Raw genomic sequence first — 22,500 nt, 5'->3', positions numbered from 1 at the left:
CCTGTCGATGCTCAAAGTCCAACCAACAGTGAAGGAGAATGGGATGTTCCTGTTGATGCTCAGAGTCCACCCAACAATGACAATGAGTGGGATGTTCCTATCGATGCTCAAAGTCCAACCAACAGTGAAGGAGAATGGGATGTTCCTGTTGATGCTCAGATTCCACCCAACAATGGCAATGAGTGGGATGTCCCTGTGGATGCTCAAAGTCCAACCAACAGTGAAGGAGAATGGGATGTTCCTGTTGATGCTCAGAGTCCACCCAACAATGACAATGAGTGGGATGTTCCTGTCGATGCTCAAAGTCCAACCAACAGTGAAGGAGAATGGGATGTTCCTGTTGATGCTCAGAGTCCACCCAACAATGGCAATGAGTGGGATGTCCCTGTGGATGCTCAAAGTCCAACCAACAGTGAAGGAGAATGGGATGTTCCTGTTGATGCTCAGAGTCCAACCAACGGTGACAATGAATGGGATGTCCCTGTGGATGCTCAGAGTCCACCCAACAATGGCAATGAGTGGGATGTTCCTGTCGATGCTCAAAGTCCAACCAACAGTGAAGGAGAATGGGATGTTCCTGTTGATGCTCAGAGTCCAACCAACGGTGACAATGAATGGGATGTCCCTGTTGATGCTCAGAGTGCAACCAACAGTGAAGGAGAATGGGATGTTCCTGTGGATGCTCAGAGCGAAGCCAGAAATGAGGTGAGTTTGGACTCGCATCTCAATACCAACGGCGGAAGTGCCAATGAAGGTGAACGGAATGCTACCACAGATACATGTACACCGTGTCATGCGGACAGTGGCAAGGAGCAGGATGTTTTGCTGTTTGACTTCCCAAGCCTTGTAGATACCCACAAACTACCCGTGGATTCTGAGACATGCTGAAACTCCAGGAGTTAAGCCATGCCATCAGGATGCGTCAGCTGTACCTCGGGAACTACTTCCTGCAGCAGCTATCTATGCCGCCAACAACTGCATAGTCGTACACAGAGCATTGGTATCTGTTACTGCCTTGTACAAGAAACTCTGCATGGGTTTTGCAGACATACCTGACACCAAAGTTGCCTTCTAACGCGTTGAACACTTCCTTGAGGCTGGATGAAGCATTGTTCTTACTTGAAGCTAGCTGAAGCATTGTTGACGTAAAAAGGTAGGCGTCATGTAATTGCTTTTTTCGAATTTGATTTTCTGCATGCATGTTGTGCTTTGCGAACAACAGACCTGATGCTGATTTTGACCAACAAAGTCCGCTGATGACTGATAGGTTTACCTTGACAGTTTGGAAACTAGATTATCGGAGGCACTTTATCGAGGCCAGGGTGTGTTTGGGCACGATAGCCAGGGGCCGTGGTGGGAGATCGGGATGTGTCTAAGAGCCGTGGGTGGCGTTCCGGTGTTGGGTGTGCAAGTGTGGCCCATTACGGGGGAAGTTGTACGTGACGAAATTTCGTAGGTTTCAAAAAGAGGGTGGGAATCATTTTTTGTCGGAGACGCGCATGTTTGAGGTCTGTGTGTTGCAGTGCGATGATGGCTAGTAAATATTTTTTAGTTTCCGTTGCTGAGCTCTGTTTTGGTCGAAAGTGGCGGAACATTCATATGAACTGTCGTTACCCGAGGCTGTGACGTCCAAACCCGATGTTTTTTCGTTGTGCGCAACTTCCTTCTCTATTACACTGAAAATCACTGCCACTTGTTTGAACAACACTGGGCGCAGTGTATTTTCAATGTGTACAAACCATGAGAGTGGAAATAACGTTGGCTGCAAGTGTCGCGCCCCTATAATTATAGGAAGCATGTGGGGAAAGTCGACTTCCGCAACCACTTGTTGCGGCCCATGGCGGGATGAAATCCCTCGGTACATATCAACCTTTGTTTCTACTACCACTGTGCGTGGCTGGGGATGTTTTGTGAATAGTAGAGTGTCGTCGTCTACCTACATGAGTGACAGAGAGTGGATAGCCAAAGCTGTGGATCTTCTACAGTTGCGCTCACTGAAATCCGACCCAAAGTGCAAAGCTGGCGCCCTGGACCAGTTTCTGATTACATCACTGTATTTGTACATGTGTACGTCCAGCCGCATTCGTGCCACTTCCAGGGCGTCAAGGGCCGTGCAAGTTGAGGGCGCCAGATATGCACTCCGGGTCGGATTTCATCGAGCGCAACTGTAGATGCACAATGGAGAAGAAAACGATGAAACGACGGGAAATGTCTTGTTCTGCACAGGACTTGACGCCATGGCCAGCCATCAGACTAAGGAATAGAACAGGCTCCAGGCTAGCTCTTTGCAATCCACATTCCAAAATGTGTACTGTGTAGTACTTCCTCCGCGTCATTAAAATTGTCGCTTCGCACATCGCAATATTTGTGACTTGGCTCGTGTTAGTCAGACTGTCGGAATCACTGTTTTCTGTGTTCGAACACTGGTGTGACCCTTCCTGCGCAATGTCTACTTGTCACTGAAGCCGTGGTGGTCTCGGACTTTGTCGGAGCTCTCTTCCGCACCAAGCAAATTCATCGCGCTCCGCACTATTCCGCCCCAGAGCGCATTTCGTTTTCTGGATTTCGTGCCGTCCCACATCGTTCGCGTGGGCATTTGTCAAGACTGCAAGCTTGGGTATAAGAATCCTGGTATCTCTCCTGAATACGAACTGCTGAAGTTGACGATGGCAAGAACAAAGTGGTCTCAAATTCCTAAAATGCGCTACTTGTGGTGCATGTTGCTGCGAAGGTAGCAGGTCTGAAAACTCCAACAAAATCAGCGAAGCGCTTGCCAAGGAAAGAAGGTGCAGAACTGCTTACCCTATCCCGCTGGAAGGTCGTTACAGTGTACTTGAAAAATGCTACCTTGCCTTCATCGCTTGCCACCTGGAGGCATGGATCGCTTGAAAACGAAGTTTCTTGACCTGAATTTGAACGCGCGTCTTTTTCAGAGCATTGTTGAGTGCTGAAGGGTCTGCCTCAAACTCTGGTGAAGACGTTGACCTTAGCTGCAAGTGCAGCGAAGCGGGGGGCCACAAACTAAAGCTTGGTCCGTCGACAATGCTCTGCCTCAATTTCTAGCTGATTTCTTTGCCCTTCGAGTGGACAAAATAATTTCGAAAAATCGCTCTGGGAAGCGACAATTTTAATGACGCGGAGGAAGTAAGTTATTTTGGCTTGCATAGGATGCATACTACTATTACTAACTTGAATGTGACTTTTGTCAATTTCTATGGATGTGTACAAAATGTGTAAGTGTGTAGATGTACAATGACATAGGGGCTGCCGATCTTCTGACTGTTCCAGCGGTCCCAAGGTCATTATTTTGCCCGAAATTCCAATCTTAATACCACAAGTAACGGATACGGGAATCGCCAAACTTTATTGCAGATTCATAATCAGCATAATTATTCTCTGCTAGTCTACCAACAATAAGCGAATTATTACGAATATAAAATGTTGGTGAAAGTGACCACAAAGCGGTTATGGCGGTCGCTGAAAATGTAGCGAACCACCTCTTAAAAGACAACATGAGAATGTTTGGGAAATTCTTCAACTGATTAACTCGGGCGCTTGCTATTGTGAACAGCACTAACAGATCGTTTAAATGGGGCCAAAATGCTTGGGACAATGACTACAAGAAAACCTCAACTGATTCATAAAGAAAAATGGGTTGAAATACATGCATGATAGCCAGCAGAATGTCAAACTGATTGCGTAAAATGTCAGCTATGGAAAATAGAAGAATAAGACCAATCAGCTGCTCACCTAGTCATTTGGAAACATCCTCAAGAACGGATGGCATGCTGTTGGTTCGAGTACTATGATGGCATGTGAAGCTAGCCAGAGCTTCACACGAAGCTATCCAGAGCTTCATGTAAAAATGAAAGAAAAAAAAGGTCCATACATATTATACAGTTTATGTAGATTGAACAAAACCAAGCTAGAACGGGCGCAACGGGGATGGATGTAATATTCGTCACCTCTCAGAAGATGCCATTTTCATTGCAGCCAGCGCATAGTTCAAGCCAGCTGTTCCCTGGGGAATCGATGCGATGATTGCACGCTGGCATCAAGAAACGGCGTTGTAAAAAAAGCACATACATAAGAAACATGCGGCGGCACCATTGCGCTATGCTATGGATGAGTATCAGTAGCGGTCATAGTATAGTAGTTGTAGCACATGACAAACTAAATATACGATGACGGCGGCTGGTTCTCCAGTGCAAGCATGGCAAGGTGGTTCAGAGATTCCGCACCTGTTGCACCTACATGTAAGACAAACGAGATTCAACAGATTCAACATGACAATTTGCTGCACTGTAGAAAGATTTAGGATGGGAATCATAGGATAGAGGATGAGGGGCTGAGCCAGAATGATTTAAAGTGTATCTGACTCTAGCTCTAGTCTAATGACTTCTATTTTCCTACAAGTCTTCCCTTCGGCAGGATTGGAATTCAGTACATATTCCCTCCAGCAGGATTGGAATTCAGCGAATAGTCAACTGGCGGGATGATGTAATGGCGAGTTATCGATGTTAACTCCATAGAGAAATATGCAAAGTTATCAACAGGCTGGGAGATGAATAGCAAACGAATGACACGGCGATTCCTGCAAGTACAGTGAACGATTTCAGAGTCCATTCTAGACATTAATATTAAACGTACCTGGTGTATTGTCTTGTACTGTTAGAAATTTAGTAGCCATTGCATCCATAGCCTTGTACAGGAACACATACTGAGCCTGGTGAAAGAGCAGGAACAACAGTAGCACAGTATAATATTTCGAACAGTGACTTAAGATTGTATCTAGTCACCTTCCTCAGGATGCAACAAACCCCGGCCACCTAAAAAAATTGTCCATCCCAAACCCCAATTTTAGATTTTCTTCTCCAGGCTTGTTTGTCCTCCCTCATGCAGAAACAACAAGAGTTCAGCCATCAGCAGGCTTGCTGAACTCTGATTGACCAATCATTTCAGGTGTGAAGTTCAGAGCCAGCATAGGCTATAAAAGTAATCATTCCAGGAGGGGATGGTGGTCGGGGTTTGGGATGGCCAGAATTTTATGATTTCTTCTCCAGGCTTGTTTTTTCCTCCCTCATGCAGAAACAACAAGAGTTCAGACATCAGCAGGCCAAGAAGAAAACACATGCTGAACTCTGAGGAATTTGTCTATCCCAAACCCCAACCACCTCCCCTCCTGAAATGATTACTTTTATAGCCTCTCCTGCCCTGGCTTTGAACATCAATGGTCAACCAATCTCAGCCAATCAGAGGCTACTACCTCAGGCGAGTAGTCACAGCTGCTGAGGGGAGAATCTGATTGACTGCGACTGGTTGACTGGTTGACCGATCATGTGCATGCGCAGGACCAGGGGAGGGAGCAGCTATATTGGTGATTATCCAGCCCACATATGCATACAACATGCCAGCTACGCATGCCGCCCATCCAGCCCACATATGCATAGAACATGCCAGCTACGCATGCCGCCCATCCAGCCCACATATGCATAGAACATACCAGCTACGCATGCCGCCCATCCAGCCCCAGTTGCCTTGATTTCCGTGAATGCAGCTAGTTACGTTGGCTCCTGGATACGACCCGCATTCCGTTGAGGACTTGAATCCAGCAAGCAATACCTATCCTAATGTACTAACAGTTAACAGTGAGATTGATATTACTCGTAGAACTTAGCAATGCACTTACCTCCGTCTGCACCATCAAGTTTCGCTGCGTGCGCATGGCACAAACAATGCCGAATATGTCAATCCGGTTTTGAACCAATTGGTAGAGAGCGGTGTCCATGCAGATGTAGGTACCAGTGCGACCAACGCCCGCGCTACAAACACATGAACAAAGCAGAAAGTCATGTATTCATGTATTTTGAAGTCATAGATACACACGTCTGCTAGTACAATCAGTACAGGTGCTGTACCACATGCATGCAAGGCTGTGTTTACACGAGAATTTTCAACCCGGGTTGAAAGTCTGTACGATGAAAAAAAAATAGGTGGGTGTTTACATGAAAACAGTAGACCCGGGTCAATTACTGATATTCCACAAAAAGTCCACTTCTAGAGTCCTGTAGGGTCACGTGAATGCTTTCGCGCGAAATTGCCTGTGCAGTGCTGTTCGAACCTGGCACGAGATGTGCACAGAAGTATGGTACAGGTCTGCTCTCGATATAACAACTCTCACTTGTACATAAACCTCGTTAGTACATAAAAAAGACAAATCCCGCGCCGAAACAGCATCACTCCCATACAAATTTTGTTCTACACAACATAATCCTACATAACATAAACCTCGACATAACACACGCTGCGGCGGTCCCCGACGTGCGCACTCTCGATACAACATAAATTCACGTGCACGGTATGATCAAGCGGTAGCTGTCGCTAGGCAGTTTAGGCCAGTTTAGTCCTACATAACGTAAACCTCGGCATAACGCACCCAACGGCGCAGTCCCCGACGTGTACACTCTCGATACAACGTAGATTCACGTGCGCGGCACAATCAAGCTGTAGCCGTAGGTAGCCAGTTTAGTCCTATGTGCATTATATTCTGCGGCATTGATGGTATCTGATGTCGATGGTGGTACGTGTGTATATGTTTGCACGGTTGAACCCGCCTTGTAATACCCTTCATTTTGAGGTGCATCTTGTATTTTACACACGGTTTTCTACATAACATAACTCTCGATAAAACATAATGTTTGCGTGGTCCCAGAGATTACGTTATATGGAGAGTAGACCTGTAGTACGATTTTTCTATTTCAACTCTCCCCTCAAGGGGAGGATTGAAATCAACCCGGGGCGAAACTTTAACCCGGGTCAAGGGCAATATGTCATACAATAGGGGATTCACACTCACGGGGAAACCTGAGGTCACGGGACAAGGTAAAAGTTCAGACCTTCGGTCAACGGAGTGGTCAGTTTTCCCTTGGCCGCATGTTTGGCCATGAACTTGTGGCGGGCAATTAAAAAAATAATCTGTACTGCATTTTTGTAGTACATTCTGCATCGATCTGTACTATATTTTGCATTCGCCATGCACGATTTTCCGATGGGAACTGTCTGAAAATGCAAGTTGCAATGCACTCGTACAACTAGGGTCCAGAGTTCTCGCCAAAGACAAGATCTACGCATGCGCGTCTTAGCCATGGGATTTTTCCCTTGACAAATGCCCTGAGGCCCACGGCCACGGCTTTGCCAATTTTTCCCGAGAGGTTCTTCCTTTCCCCCTGTACCATAGTTTCCATAACAACTTTCTCATAACCGTGGTTTTACCCGTGTGTGTGAATCCCCTATAAACGAACCAGTCAATCTGTGTTCATGGCGGGTTGAAACGACTCATAGTGCTGTTATTTCGGACCGAAAGGCTGGGTAAGGCTAAACACACTGCACACAATCACAGTCACATCATGGGGTCTTCTTCCAGGGAGCAGTGTATGCTATGCTTACCTGCAGTGCACGCATAGTGGTGCAGATGTGTCGCTTGGCGTATTCTGACGGACAGTGAAGATAAAGCGAACCAGCACATCCGACGTTGACGGTACGCCATGATCCGGCCATGCCTGGAATGCAAAGTGCTTGACAACGTGCTTTCTTGTACCCTAATCGTAGCAAAATGAACGGCATAAAACACACACACACACACACACATCAGGGAAGCTTGGCAGTGATTTGCATTTTTTATTTTTTATTTCTCCTGGCAAAGAGCGTACAAGCACTTTTACGTGGAAGAAGCAAGATCAGCCATAAAAATCAAGCTAGCATCAACACGCAGTCATAGAGGTCAGGCTAGCATCAACACGCAGTCATAGAGGTCAAGCTAGCATTAACACGCAGTCATAGAGGTAAAGCTAGCATCAACACGCAGCCATAGTCGACACTTACATCAGAGATAACCAGCTTGCGAACGTGCCAGTCTGCACAGCTTGTGTCTTCTTCCAGCATTGTCACAGTCAGGTCTCCCATCTCAATAGGTGCCTGCAAGCTAGTAGGCCAGTACATGTGACACTTTGCCTACAATCACAACAGCAAAGTGGACTGACTGGTCTTAGAAACCTACACATCTTAATCTAACAACACATCCCATGGCAGTTCAGAAGGCGACGAGAGAAAGAGAGGCTATGTTCAAGATGGACTACTGTAAATCAACACATGTTTGGCCGGTGAGAAACTTTGGCCGATCTCGAAATGAGACTTTTGGCCGTCATTCAACATTGGCCGATTGGGGTTTTCAAAACGACATCAATCGAGGCAGGGGAGTTAACAACCTACCCGGGCACGTTCCACGAGCTGAGTCACCATGACGATAACAGGGCATTTGTTCTCCCAGATCAGCTGCCAAAAGTCCACGGCGGTGTTGGGCAGTGGGCCCTGGCAAGCTATGTACGCATTCCGTTTCTGGTGGCCCTGCAAGGAAAACAGGAGAGAGAAGGTAAATGAGAAAGATGCAGCACTACTAACCACTTGCAGGCGTGCATGCACAGTGAAAGCGGAATTCCAAAGGACAATTCGCCACATTCAAAGCCATAATCAGGTGACATTGCATGTGCACACCGTGACTTGAGTCAAGCCTATTCAATATTGTTCAACTCAGCATAACTGAACGACAACAATTCGTGGTCATAGTTCATTGATACCGCGGCGCTACATCATTCATGAGTTCAAGCACCTAAAGACTAAGTAGCTGCAGTTTACAATGTGATAACAAACCTGTGTATAGAGGTTACTGTAATTTCACGGATTTACGGCCTACTTTTATTTTCGGTACTTTCGGTGCGTCTCGTTCATACTCAAAATTTCAATAGCTGCACAAACACTGACATACCGCTACACCATCTAATAGGGGACTGTTTCTCTGTACCCCAAATTAAATTCTCTTCACCTAACCCTGGTCTTTTGTCTTCAAATCTAAAATTTTGAGCACCACTGGACTGGCTTACGCCATGTGAACACCCCCCCCCCCCCCCATAACAACGCAATGGTGAGAGTGAATTATATGGAAGTCATCGCGCTGAAGCTTTTTGAGATTTATTTTAGTATTTCAAGATCGCCAATTTATTTGAATTTAGCAGTCAACGCCGTCTTCTATCAGCATTCACAAGCGTCTGCTTTTCTCAAAATGTCGTCGAAGTCACACGGATAGCTTTGCCAAGTCATGGCCTTGGGAATGAGTCGGACTGTCCGTGTCGATGTCGTTTTCATCACACGGTGAGTAAATTGCATCGCAGCTCAAAGAAACTATTTTGGTCACAAAACGAATTGGGACCCATGCCGCTGGTCAACATTTACAACACTTTCGTTTCGACATGTCCTCTTTGACTCCATTATCGATACGAGGAAGAACTCGTTTGTTGTAAACCAGACGTACATGACTGTATCAACGTGAGTGAGTTGTAGTCATTTTTCCTCCTTTCGCGCGGAATATTTCTTCGAGTTCACAGTGAGTTTTTCCAGGCAGCGATCGAGTGCTCATACGGTAAGACGCCAAAATCCGCAGGCGATCGCCAGGATTGCAAATCTTTTTGAAACGGACTGAAGCACTGTTTGCCACTGGATACAAAAGCAATGGTTTCCACTGCATGCACAGCATAGAGGTGATTTCAGTCACGTAACGCCCATAATGCCGGTAACGATTACAATAGGGAGGTTTCGCTCTACGGAATTACGTATGAAAATAACGTATGAACTGCACGAACTTTCATACGTAAAAATCAGAGCTGTTGGGTTTCGCTCTACGTGATTTCTCCACCACCGCTCAACATGCGTTGTTGCTTTGGAGACGCGTTGCCTGCATGCGCCCACCCCATGCACCATGAACCGAAACCGCGTTTTCCATGATATTTTGCACGTGGTGTACGGTGTGTGTACCTTGTGTTTCGCGCGGCTTGAATGTTGCCATGGACAAAATGCGGAAAATGCGAAAAAATATTTCAAAAAGTCCTACGGAGGACCCAACGTAGGAAAGAGCTTTCCAACAGAAATCCGTAGAGAGATTTACGTATGAAAGTTGCCCTCGCTCCCCGGCGCGTACGACATACGGATTTTCATACGTAATTACGTAGAGCGAAACCTCCCTAATGACACCATCTGACTTACATGGACAAAGTTAGCATTGACGTAATCACTGTCAGTTGACCTGGGTGCCAGCGCCACTCTTGAATGGTCATACGCCAAGATGTTCGTATAGCGGTTCTTTGGCTTATTCACCTCCAGTCGTGATGCATTAGCCGGCTGATTGGCTCCGATGGTCTTGATCACTTCAAATTCTTCAGCAAATAACAAATCATCATTAGCAGAGCGTGTTTTAGTCTCGATCCTCATGTCCTTGACATCAATGGGCTTTGACAGAGTCGAATCCTCCACAGGCAGCACTCCAGTTACTAGACCAGAGGTCATGGAACAAACTGACATGGCATCCTTAGTGCTCATCGCACTTCCCAACTGCATGTTTGGCACCAGGGTCATCTTGCTTTCAGCCGTTAAGCCCTTATGCTCTCCAGTGATGCTAGTCACGCTGCCAAAGAAACTTGATGGGGCGTTTGCATTGGTTTGCATCTCCCAGTTGCCGCCATTGGAGCGGCTAGCCACTGTAGACCTGCCAATCTTATGCCGCAAAGTTTCAATCTTGCCCGAGATGTTGACATTGCGTGTCTTTATGGTTGGCGATCTGCTGACAGTCAAAAGACAATATAGACGGCACAAATGGCCAGCAACACAGCAACAAACGAATCAGAAAAAAGCAAACAAATAGTGTTCATTCACAGTTCAATCACAGTTCATTCACAGTTCAATCACAGTTCAATCACAGTTCAATCACAGTTCAATCACAGTTCAATCACAGTTCAATCACAGTTCAATCACAGTTCAATCACAGTTCAATCACAGTTCAATCACAGTTCAATCACAGTTCAATCACAGTTCAATCACAGTTCATTCACAGTTCAATCACAGTTCAATCACAGTTCAATCACAGTTCAATCACAGTTCAATCACAGTTCAATCACAGTTCAATCACAGTTCATTCACAGTTCAATCGCAGTTCAATCACAGTTCAATCACAGTTCAATCACAGTTCAATCACAGTTCAATCACAGTTCAATCACAGTTCAATCACAGTTCAATCACAGTTCAATCACAGTTCAATCACAGTTCAATCACAGTTCAATCACAGTTCAATCACGACTACCTTTAATTTTAAAAGTACCAGGAGAGTGCCCGGTCTCACGAGAGCGCCCCGGCCCACCTTGACTATACAGCCAGGGAAAGGAAAATCGTACAGTAGAGTGCCCCACCTTGACTATACAGCCAGGGAAAGGAAAATCGTACAGTAGAGTGCCACTAAGTTTGTACGGCGTGAGAACCTTAGGTTACGTTTGGTTGGTCACATTCCCAAATGGGAATCACTTGGAATCACTCGGAATCATTCTCGCCCATTTGGTTGGTCAAAAAAGTGCGTTAGGTTGTCCCATTCCAGAATGGGAATCGCTGAGAATGATTCTTTTTGGAGAATGATCATTCCACCTCACATGCTGGAATGAGTATTCTCATTCCGGAATCAAAAATGATAATGGTTGCCACGAGCCAAACAATGTAGCATCAGGTTCAAGTGCCTCAAATCATGCACTCAGAAGTACCTTGACTCTCTCAAGAAAACTAGTCGGGTAAAAGAGAAGAGAGCCGCCGTTCCACAACCACATCATGGAATTGTTATGTCAAGTGATTCCTAGTTGCTTCTGGTGCGTTTGTTTGGTCAGGTGATTCTTGCCAATTCCCATTCCAGAATGGTTGTCATTTATATTCTGAAAATGCCCAACCAAACACAACCGTAGTGTACTCGGGTCACACTGACTCACGTAGCAGAGCTCGCATCCGCTTGCAGGGATCGATTTATCGCGGGTTGGCATCATCACAGTTTTTCAAATCAAAATTCACTGGTTATAGTAGTGTTTATGTCCATATTAGAACATACATAAGCAGGCAGGGTGCTTTCACGATGACAAACGCCCATTCATACACTATGGCCTGAGGGTATGATTGTGCCAGTGGTAACCAGCGATCCCACAAGTTCCCCTCTCTCTCTCTCTCTCTCATTCTCCCACTCTCTCACTCACTCACTCTCTCTGTCTCTCTCTGTCTCTCTCTCTCACCCTCTCTCTCTCCCCTCCCCTCTCCTTGACCTAACTCTGTTAACAGCACTGTGTTCAGCAATCATGCTCGCTCAAACAAGCAAACAGCAGGCGCAGAGCTGCAAGTGCCTAGCTAGACATGCAGTACATGTAGATACCTGCCAGGTTGCGTGTGCCGGTACCAGACAAACATAGCCACTGCAACAGCGACAAGTAGGATTGCCACAACACTTCCGATAATAGCTCCACTGCCGGCACCTGATTTCACTGCATCAAGGGCAGATAAAACAGCACAATACATAAGTTAACACAGAGAGCTACTTCCTCCGTTAAGCAAAACTTCGTCGCGTTTTTAGTGTTCTTGTCATGGTATCTCTTTCGGCATTAGACATACATGTCAGTGATCTATCTCCGACATAGAGTAGCTGAGTTGTCGTCCATTGTTCTGACAGGCTTTTGAACCTCCGAAAAGCGTGGAGTGCTTTGAAAAAATCGGCGAAGCAGAACTGTTTCTCGACAGGATGTCACCAGAACACAACCCCAGGCGCGCGCACATGACAAAGTGCGAAAATGAGAAACAGTTTGAAAGACCGCTTGGCTCGAAGAAGTGTCCAGGAGCCGGCCAGCACTCAGGCACTGCTGTACTAGCACGAGTCGATGGTGCGCATCCGCACACAGCCAAACTCAATGCACTTGTGTTTGCAGCGCAGGGGAAATCAAAAGCGTTCGAAATTCAGGTTGTCGTTCAGTCAGCGCAAAATCCTGATCTCAACGTCGTCGACTTGGCGTTCTTCCACAGCCTGTAGACATACGTGTCACTCGTGGCGAAGGAAACCAGAAAGGAGCTTCTGCAGGGTGTGGAAACGTGCTGGCACAACACACCGCTGCGAAAATGGCGAGCGTTTGTTTGGGTCTGTATGGCTCCTTCCATGGCGGTCCGGAGAGTGGCCACAACTATCAGCGCCACCGTGGAGGTCGTCACGGTCACAGTTCGAGCGAAGAACTTGGCGATCTCCATGATCAAAATAATCATGTCTTGGAAACTTGTAAAGGCTGCGGAACAAAAGCTGGCAGCGCTGGCGGCGACAGTCAGCGAGGATGCAGACTCGATGTCATCAGGGAGTGAGTCGTCATCAGATTCAGACGAAGAGTGAAGCTGGACTGCTTCGAAACGAGCTGTGTGACATCTGTAAATAAATATCTTTCATATGCTGCCTTGTTTTCCACTTTGCAAAGCATGTTCGTAGCCATAGAATGATTTGGACTGAACTGTAAAAACGCAACGAAGTTTTGCTTAACGGAGGAAGTATAAAGAAAGAAATTATAACGATACCCAATACACACGTAGATGCACAAGATCAAAGTCTGTTTAGCTTAGCCATTCTTTTTTTCTTGTTTCGGAATTTTCTAGGCGAATTTAAACAGACTTTGATTTGATGTGTGGGTGGGTGTATGTGGTGTGCACGCGAGCATGCATGTGTGTGTGTGTGTATGTGTGTGTGTGTGTGTGCGTGCGTGTGTGTATGTATGTGTGTGGGTGTGTGGGTGTGTGTGTTCGTGCGTGTGTGTGCGCGCGCGCACGTGTGTGTATGTGCGTGCGTGTGTGATGATGGCACAGGTCTTTTTACTTATAGCTCTTATACCTCTCTTACATGGCTAGGTCTTGTCAAAAACTACGGAATGTTTAAAAGATTCAAGTTTCGACTTGCTTCTGTAGAAGATACGACTGCATGCGAGCAGCTAAATTTTTTAGTGTTGAAACGAGCGTATCTATAACAAACGAGCGAACAGGTCCACCAACGAGCGAGCTATCGAGCAAGTGAACGAGTTTCACTGATAAAGCAAAGACTTTTTTTTTAAATTCAGCTGCTTTGAATTTCACCGCCAGCGCTGGGGTTGCTGCTGCTTTCAACTGGCTTCACTTCGGACAGGTATTTAGTGTCGAGATGTCCTTTCTGCACCTTCGTTGAGCCACCATTGTAAGAACAGATAGTTTTTGCAAGTAGCCCTGTTCTTCGCTGCATTGCAGAAAATACTTCCAAAACGACTAAGCATGACTTACGCTCGAACGGAGATTCACTATATGCACTGACTGTGCTGTTATGTGCATGCTGTATCATATACGGTGCTCGTTAGTGCAAACGAGCTCGCCGCACAAATGAGCCGAGTTTCTGGCGAGCGATCTAACGAGTACCCGGTGAGATCCTTTCAACATTAAAAATTTCTGTCCCCAGTTGTTCTCTAGCATGCATGGACTGCGGAAATGATATTCGTATGGGGAGTACTTATGCATTTTGTTGTACTTATGGCCACTTGAAAGTATGAAAAACGCAATTTTTGGACCTTTGAGGCCCCATAATACAAGTACAACAAAATGCATAAGTACTCCCCATACGAATATCATTTCCGCAGTCCATGCATGCTAGAGAACAACTTAGGACAGAGAAAACAGCACTTCTTCTGTAAAAGTTTTTTCACCTCCAAAGTGGTTTGAGCTACCTTAAATTATGGACACTCACCATTGGGGTTTGTTGAGTAGGTCGCTGCAGCGACAGTTGTGCCACGGCCCTTAGCCAAGCTAGAGAAGTCCTGTTCTAGTACCTCTCGAGCTGGTCCGAAAGTTAGGGCAGCCACAACAACCCTACGGATGATAATGAATCAAACAATCAGAAATGATTACACTGCTCAGGAGGGATTCGTAGCCAAACGTATCTACAGTTACATTTCGCACATCACGCTACACATGGAGACATGCATGTCAACAAAGCCACTGCATGCAGATAGTGTGCTCCAAAAGGTGTTAGCCCAATGCCATCCACGTAATGGGACAATGTTTCCTTTGAAGATGCTCTCCTCTGATGGCACTGACTGGTGCCAAGGAGTGTTTCCCTTTCAAAAGGAATGCACCAATTGCGGCTTTCGCTAGCTGCCACGGCTCAATTTGTGCTGCTTACCACTCAACAATTCACAATGATTTGTTTATTGCTCTGTTCGATATTGGTTTTTAAGACTATTACTCAGACATGACTTAGACCAGCATCGTGTCTAACAGTAAACCATTTACTGTTCGATTGAATATTCTTTGAATTGTTGAGGAATAGCAGTGCAAGCCGCAAGAAGTGTGGAAACGGCTATAGAAAATGAAGGCACAAGCACAGACATGCACATACACACAAAAACTATGCATGCACATGTACACATGCACACACGCGCATAAACGCACACACACAGTGACAAAAAACACACAAACAGACATGCACAAACATACATGCCCACGCATGAACACTCGGGCATCTCTCACTCTCTCACTCTCTCTCACACACACAAACACACACACACGCATGCACATTGGCAGGAGAGAGAGAGAGAGAGAGAGAGAGAGAGAGAGAGAGAGAGAGAGAGAGAGAGAGAGAGAGAGAGAGAGAGAGAGAGAGAGAGAGAGAGAGAGAGAGAGAGAGAGAGAGAGAGAGAGAGAGAGAGAGAGAGAGAGAGAGAGAGAGAGAGAGAGAGAGAGGGAGGGGAGGGAGAGGGGGGGAGAGGGGGAGAGAGGGGGGGGGGGGGGAGAGAGAGAGAGAGAGAGAGAGAGAGAGAGAGAGAGAGAGAGAGAGAGAGAGAGAGAGAGAGAGAGAGAGAGAGAGAGAGAGAGACAGAGAGAGACAGAGAGAGAGAGAGACAGAGAGAGACAGAGAGACAGAGAGAGACAGAGAGACAGAGAGAGACAGAGAGAGAGGGAAGGAGGGAGGGAAGGAGGGAGGGAAGGAGGGAAGGAGGGAGGGAGAGGGAGAGAGATAGATAGAGAGAGAGAGAGAGAGAGAGAGAGAGAGAGAGAGAGAGAGAGAGAGAGAGAGAGAGAGAGAGAGAGAGAGAGAGAGAGAGAGAGAGAGAGAGAGAGAGAGAGAGAGAGAGAGAGAGAGAGAGAGAGAGAGAGAGAGAAGAGAGAGAGAGAGAACTGAAAGATGAATTCATAAGGCAGACCAGCACTTCAAACACACATTACCTGTATGCCTTTCCAGGCTCCAAATATGGATCACAGATATTATTGCAGGAGGAAGGAGGCATCGGACTACCAATGGCGATAATGTACTGCAAGAAATAAAGCAAACACACTTTACTGGACATTTGACTTTCTTTCTCCTTTCTTCAAGGACAAACTATTTCCTTTCACGAAGCATTCAGGCATAAAACGAGGCACTGTGAAGCATGGATATAACAACACTCAGGCAAGCAGGCAAAAACTGTCTGAAATCTGATAGATGCCAATCCGGGCACACTTGACCAAACTGCGGAATTATTTATAACTTAGTATTACTGATTATTGATCAACTGTCATTATTCCCAACGGTCTTCCAGTCAGACCTCGCATATCCCGTCCACATAATAAAAAAGGAAAACACTGGGGCACAAGTTCTGCGTCTGAGTCAACAAATTATACCAGCTCTTGAACAGTCAGACATGCAAAGTTTAGTACACATCTGACAGGAAGTACAGAGCCATTCCACGACATGATGGTGAGCTGGAGCACTGCTCAATAGCGCTAATCGTAAGGGCTGGGTTCCACTGCGGCTCCGCTGCTCCGCGGCACTTGGCTGCATGCAGCGGAGCAGCGCGGTTCTACTTGTTGCGAAATTGTATTACGACTATGATTTACGCATGTTGTTGTATTTGGTTCTTGTCTTGTAGAGTCCAGTGTCTGATGTCATATATGGTCTAAGTGTACGTGCGAGTATGGTGTGATGTGTGACGTTTATGGTATGTGGTGCATGCAAGAGTACGCGTTGTCAGAGTGTGAGGATCTGCTTCCGTCTGTGTGAGAGTGCCTGTCAAGTGAATGCTGTACATGCGCAGTGCTAGTTTGGTCTGGGAATGAGAGTCATGTGTGATTCGTCCGTGGTCTGGTTGTCTTGGTCTTGGTCATGTGTTCTGTACGTATTAGTCCCTGATTGGTCGTCCCGATTTGTCGTCGCAATATTACTGCTTGTTCTTGGTTGTTTCTTGGAGTCTTTTCCCGGATGTCTTTTCCCGTCGTCGTTTTCTGTCTAGTCTTTTCGTCTTTCTCCTCCTGTGCCCTTTCCGTTTTGTTTAAGATTAGAAGTAAGAAACTCTACCAAGTTGTTTGCACTGTTGTGTGACAGGGGCCAGGGGGAGAAGGCAATACTATTTCTATTTCACACTGACACTCGCCATTCGCGGTACCGCGGTCGTGGTCCACGTTTTTGATGACGTTTTCCCTGTCTGTCTGCCGCGTGCGCGCGCGCGCGCCATCAAAAAATCCTTGCGTTCTGGCCTGCGCAACGAATTAAAATTTGAATTTTAAAATTCCCGCGTACAAAACCATGCGAAGTACGGGAAACAGGTCGAGCCGCGACCGTGGCTCGCAGTTTTTGATCAAGAATCGTAGCGAAAGCTCGCGGTGAGCCGCGGCCTCGCTACTCCAGCTCGAGCCGCGGTCACTATGGTAATGATGACGCTTCAAGCCGCGGATGACGAGCAGCGGAGCCGCAGTGGAACCCGGCCCTTAGGGAAAGCCTGGTGGTCCAGACTTTCGAAACTCAGTGTAACGGACCAGATGTCCACATCGAGCACATTCTGACAATGCATTTAACTTACCTGGCCGTCCACTTTCACTGCAACCTCCTTGCGTGTGCCGTAGAGAGCAATGTATGGAGGACACGGGCATGTGGTGCACTGTAGAAACTCAGTGTAAGGTACAGGTGCCGCTGCAAGATCACACACAGAACACCAAACTAGTGCTTTCAGCATACGGTCAACTAATAAGTTGGAAGTGCTTTACACACACTAACCAACACTGAATGCTTTTTCTGAAGGTGAGCCTGCTCCACTGCAGCCATTGTAAAAGTCAGACAAATTCTCAACCATCAGCACTAACAAAAAAATTGCCTCTTCACCGCATGCAATAAAACATTTCAATTGAAGGTTTTTTATGCATGTGGCCATCAAAATGTTATTGCATACAATGAAGATATAAATGTAAAAAGTGTGATATGACACTCACAACGCTGGCAAAACAACTGAGAATCCCCTGCTCAGTGCAGATCTTGACACCATAGATCTTGACACCATAGCTCTTAGCATAGCTCTTAGCATAGCTCTTAGCATAGCTCTTAGCATAGCTCTTAGCAATAGAACCAGTAATCACCAGCCTTTTCGCCGCTCGGTCAAATTTCGTCCAACCACAAAGACGTATACAATCCCGAATAGCTGGACACGAGGACTGCTTCTATACCAGACCTACGGTGCCGCTCAATGAAGTCCGATCACGTGAATCAAGTGTGCGCCCTGAACCAGTTCAAAGTCCAGTGTTCCCAGGTGTAGGGGCTGCAAAGCGCCCGGTGTATGCATGACCAACAGGACCGGATTTCAGTGAGCAGCACCGTACATGTATATGTCCAAGTGCATTGCTAAGAGAGTGGCTATGTCACATCATGACTTTCATGGTCCCATGAATGTTGGTGTGTGGTTGAGCGTTCAGTAAAAACTCTAACTAAAAATAAGGAGATAACACACAGGATAAGTGAACCTTGGTGATTGGGAGAAGCAAGAAACAGAGTAGAGACGGATTTGCTTTCATGGGACCTTGTGTCTGAGCTACAAACACATGTTCATGATTCTTTGAACATTCTAGAAGAGTGTGAGTGGACCTTTCAGATACTTCATGGACATTCCGAACTGCACATGTCCACCTCTCACTGCTTGAATGCCTTACAGTACGAGACCATGGCATCGTCTCAATTGACATTGACATGAACACAAAAAGCCACAAACAAGACTTGCAATGTCCTGTTGGCTCATGGGGATACGAATACTAGTATACGATCAGGCTAGTTCTAGTGAGTCAGGCTAGTTCTAGTGAGTACAAACGCACTGCGGTATTGGCCGATGAACTATGCAACCAACCTCTGGCACAGAGGCATGATGTTACACGCACCTTTGGCACAGGAATGCAAGGTAATTGGGTGCCTGGCGTTGGCTGATCTGGGAGTCTGAGTCAGACTGACCAACGTTACTAGAATACATACAAGTACATATGCAGTACTAGTGTTAGGAAAGATCCAGGTACTAACCATCGGTGTGCTTGCCATCGCAAGCTGGCGAAACTTGAACTTCATAATACTTGATAGGCCCGTTGGTCTCGTCCACGGCTGGCAGCTTCAGAAGGAGCCCGCTTGTGGGTGAGAAGCCCGGAAATAGCGGACGGACGCGGTCGCTCGGAACAGAAACGGGCGGTGCATCTGACGGCAGGGCAACTGCTGGAGGAGCTGTTTCGCACCAAACATACCGGTACACAAGGCATGTGCCATTAAGTTAGTTCTTCGGCAACGTAACAATTAGGACCTGTTTATGAGGAACTATACTCGTACATGTAGGCTGGATAGTGAATGGATAGTGAATGGATAGTGAATGGATAGTGTGGATAGTGAATGGATAGTGTGGATAGTGAATGGATAGTGTGGATAGTGAATGGATAGTGAATGGATAGTGAATGGATAGTGTGGATAGTGAATGGATAGTGTGGATAGTGAATGGATAGTGTGGATAGTGAATGGATAGTGTGGATAGTGAATGGATAGTGAATGGATAGTGAATGGATAGTGTGGATAGTGAATGGATAGTGTGGATAGTGAATGGATAGTGTGGATAGTGAATGGATAGTGTGGATAGTGAATGGATAGTGTGGATAGTGAATGGATAGTGTGGATAGTGAATGGATAGTGTGGATAGTGAATGGATAGTGTGGATAGTGAATGGATAGTGTGGATAGTGAATGGATAGTGTGGATAGTGAATGGATAGTGTGGATAGTGAATGGATAGTGAATGGATAGTGAATGGATAGTGTGGATAGTGAATGGATACTGTGGATAGTGAATGGATAGTGTGGATAGTGAATGGATAGTGTGGATAGTGAATGGATAGTGTGGATAGTGAATGGATAGTGTGGATAGTGAATGGATAGTGTGGATAGTGAATGGATACTGTGGATAGTGAATGGATAGTGTGGATAGTGAATGGATACTGTGAATGATTCTAGCAACAAAACACCCGTTGGAGGAATCGAGATCTTGCCAATGTGTGCCGAGTATCACTTGCAAGCGGAAGCAGCAGTCGGAATACCTATTGAGTTTTCCTACCGGTATGGTTCGGACTTCATACCATGCAATATCATGTCGAGGATTATGGCAAATTCGTGTGGGATTAAAACTGCTGAATGAAAATATTTCTTGGGGGGGGGGGGGGGGAAGGACATATCATTTTTTCTGTATGCCCTGTAAATCTGAAATATCTGTAGCACCAATAAATTTTTTAAACTGTGCCACAGCCTTGCTGCAAAGAGAAATACATGTGCTGTAACACAGAGTATCAGCCTGACTCACAGCATCTACAGGAGGCACTGTGGCTGAGAAGCTAGGGCCGGGTACACTGTAGCACGAGTGTTTTATTCAAACAGCAGTCAACGAAAACAGCAAGAATGCTCCTGCGTTGCGAATGTTGCGAGAAGAAGACTTTGAAACAGTGGCGCCAGCAACAGCAGTAACAAGCTCTATTTTTTCAATGACCACATCGTTGTGTTTGCTGTTTTGTCGTCGGCATAATTATTTTGTTACCATCGCTGTCGTCGTCATCATTAACGTTGTAGATTTCAGTTCATGATCTCAACACAGAATGTCACCGTACCTCGTGGGGGAGTTGTGTACTTGAATACAGAATTTCCAGCACTTGCCAAATCTCCGATGTAGGCTATCACCTGTACAGCATAGCATGCGGAAAGACCACAACAGTAATGCACATACAGAATGCATTGACCTGGGCTAACATGACTGTTCTTACATATTATACCTAAAACATTGTTTGGCATGATCACGACCAGTGAAAATACTGAACAACATGCTGTAAGGCCACTGAGAATCAAGAACACATTTCGTTGTTTCGGGTCATGCGACTGACTGTCCCCCCCCCCCCCCCCCTTCATGCAATCGCAAGTGCAAAATAGGACAGAAACTATAGCTCTACTGCTTCACTGCACCATGACTGGTGCCGTGATGGACCCAGCTGATCAACACTCATTCATTCGCCTGCATCGCTGACACCTGGGCCTGGCGTGGCCCTGAGAGTGCTGCGCAGTCCGCAGAACCAGTGTGGGACTATGTGGCATAACGCTTGGGCAGAGCAATTGTAGAGCTACGAGGCACACATCTGGGCATCCGAGGTTACAATAGCGTGAACAAGACAATGCAATATCCAGATGGGTGATTCCAACAGCCACTCAGCTCGGCGGCGCATAATCAGTGGACCACTTGAGTGGCCGCCATTAGCTCAAAACAACTCTATTCGGTGTCACGTTTGTCCGTGCTCAGAGTGCCCAGAAAGTTGTGCATGGAAAGAAGACACGTCATGCTCACATGCCGATACCACCAATGCACCAATGGACAAGTGCAAGAACATACCACTAGTGTGAAAGGCCACATTGGATTTCCCTGTGGCTACTGTGCAAAGTGCGCTGACTCGTCTTCCTCTAGCCCTAGCTCTCTCGTCTTCCTTTTCCTCTATCTCTAAGTACCGTATTTTCCGGAGTATAATCCGCACTGGAGCAGACGTCGCGCCCTGATTCTTTGTGACGAAATACACACATCTACCCTGTATTCCATGGTTCATTTGACCAGCGTAGAAACAGCTGCACTGACTTTTTTCGGGTAAATTACAAGCGTTCGACGTGCGGCTTTTACTACGGAAAATATGGCAGTTCGTGTCCGCATTTCTGAGGCTTTCATTTGTACTAACGTATACAACAATGCACGTTCTACTTCCAAGGGTCATCACAACCCGACAGTATTCAGCAACGATGCTCAAGGAGGTCTTTGGGATAGAAATGGCTCCAAGGTTCGATTCCCGCTGGAACTACCCGGTTTCCGGCTTTTATTTCAATGAAAAAGTCGAAAAGTTCTCAGTGAGTATGCTACAATCTGTGAGCAGGCTACCGGTATACCCGTATCTGCCAGTACTAACCTCAAATGTGTAATCAGTTGCGCCATGGAGAACTGGCGTTTCCAAAGAGAACTGCCTATTGAGAGTGAAGCCATCTGTTGCATTGACAGGCAGTTTTTGATACCCAGTGTCATTCAATGGTCTCTGTAACAGGACAAGAGCAAGCAACAGTTTAGTACTCCGAAGCAACACAACAATAACGCAGACCATGCAAACTCCACCTCTGCTCTGCGACAACATGTAGGAACGCAAACTGCTGTTGCAAACCTCTCAAACAAGTACCAGCTTAAACAGGTAATTATAACTATTGGATGGAGGCAGAGATCAAGACTATTGATTCAAATCAACTGTTGTTTGTCGCGGATGCAAGCTCGCATA

At 46.3% G+C, this 22,500-nt stretch overlaps 2 protein-coding genes across 2 annotated transcripts in view; one reads left to right on the top strand and one right to left on the bottom strand.

The window, feature by feature from the left end:
• The window catches only part of LOC135809324 (uncharacterized), a 34,621-nt gene extending 33,310 nt beyond the window's left edge, over positions 1-1,311 (top strand). The window contains exon 21 of the mRNA XM_065322656.1: positions 1-1,311. This exon is cut by the window's left edge and continues 667 nt beyond it. Within this exon, the coding sequence (XP_065178728.1) occupies positions 1-888 (888 nt within the window). The 3' untranslated portion in view covers positions 889-1,311.
• Positions 1,312-3,345: 2,034 nt separating this feature from the next.
• The window catches only part of LOC135809322 (mucin-19-like), a 90,328-nt gene continuing 71,173 nt past the window's right edge, over positions 3,346-22,500 (bottom strand). The window contains exons 37-50 of the mRNA XM_065322655.1: positions 22,144-22,266; positions 20,815-20,884; positions 19,205-19,399; positions 17,730-17,839; positions 16,120-16,205; positions 14,642-14,763; positions 12,281-12,389; positions 10,093-10,666; positions 8,269-8,403; positions 7,882-8,010; positions 7,447-7,598; positions 5,690-5,822; positions 4,651-4,726; positions 3,346-4,250 (exon numbers count right to left, since the gene is read on the bottom strand). Of these exons, the coding sequence (XP_065178727.1) occupies positions 4,174-4,250; positions 4,651-4,726; positions 5,690-5,822; positions 7,447-7,598; positions 7,882-8,010; positions 8,269-8,403; positions 10,093-10,666; positions 12,281-12,389; positions 14,642-14,763; positions 16,120-16,205; positions 17,730-17,839; positions 19,205-19,399; positions 20,815-20,884; positions 22,144-22,266 (2,091 nt within the window). The 3' untranslated portion in view covers positions 3,346-4,173. The remainder of the gene's footprint in view (positions 4,251-4,650; positions 4,727-5,689; positions 5,823-7,446; positions 7,599-7,881; positions 8,011-8,268; positions 8,404-10,092; positions 10,667-12,280; positions 12,390-14,641; positions 14,764-16,119; positions 16,206-17,729; positions 17,840-19,204; positions 19,400-20,814; positions 20,885-22,143; positions 22,267-22,500) is intronic.

This window comes from Sycon ciliatum, chromosome 2 (genome assembly GCF_964019385.1).
Source record: "Sycon ciliatum chromosome 2, ocSycCili1.1, whole genome shotgun sequence".
NCBI lineage: Eukaryota > Metazoa > Porifera > Calcarea > Leucosolenida > Sycettidae > Sycon > Sycon ciliatum.
Note: the sequence above shows the minus strand (reverse complement) of the source record. Positions and strands in the feature narration are given on the sequence as shown.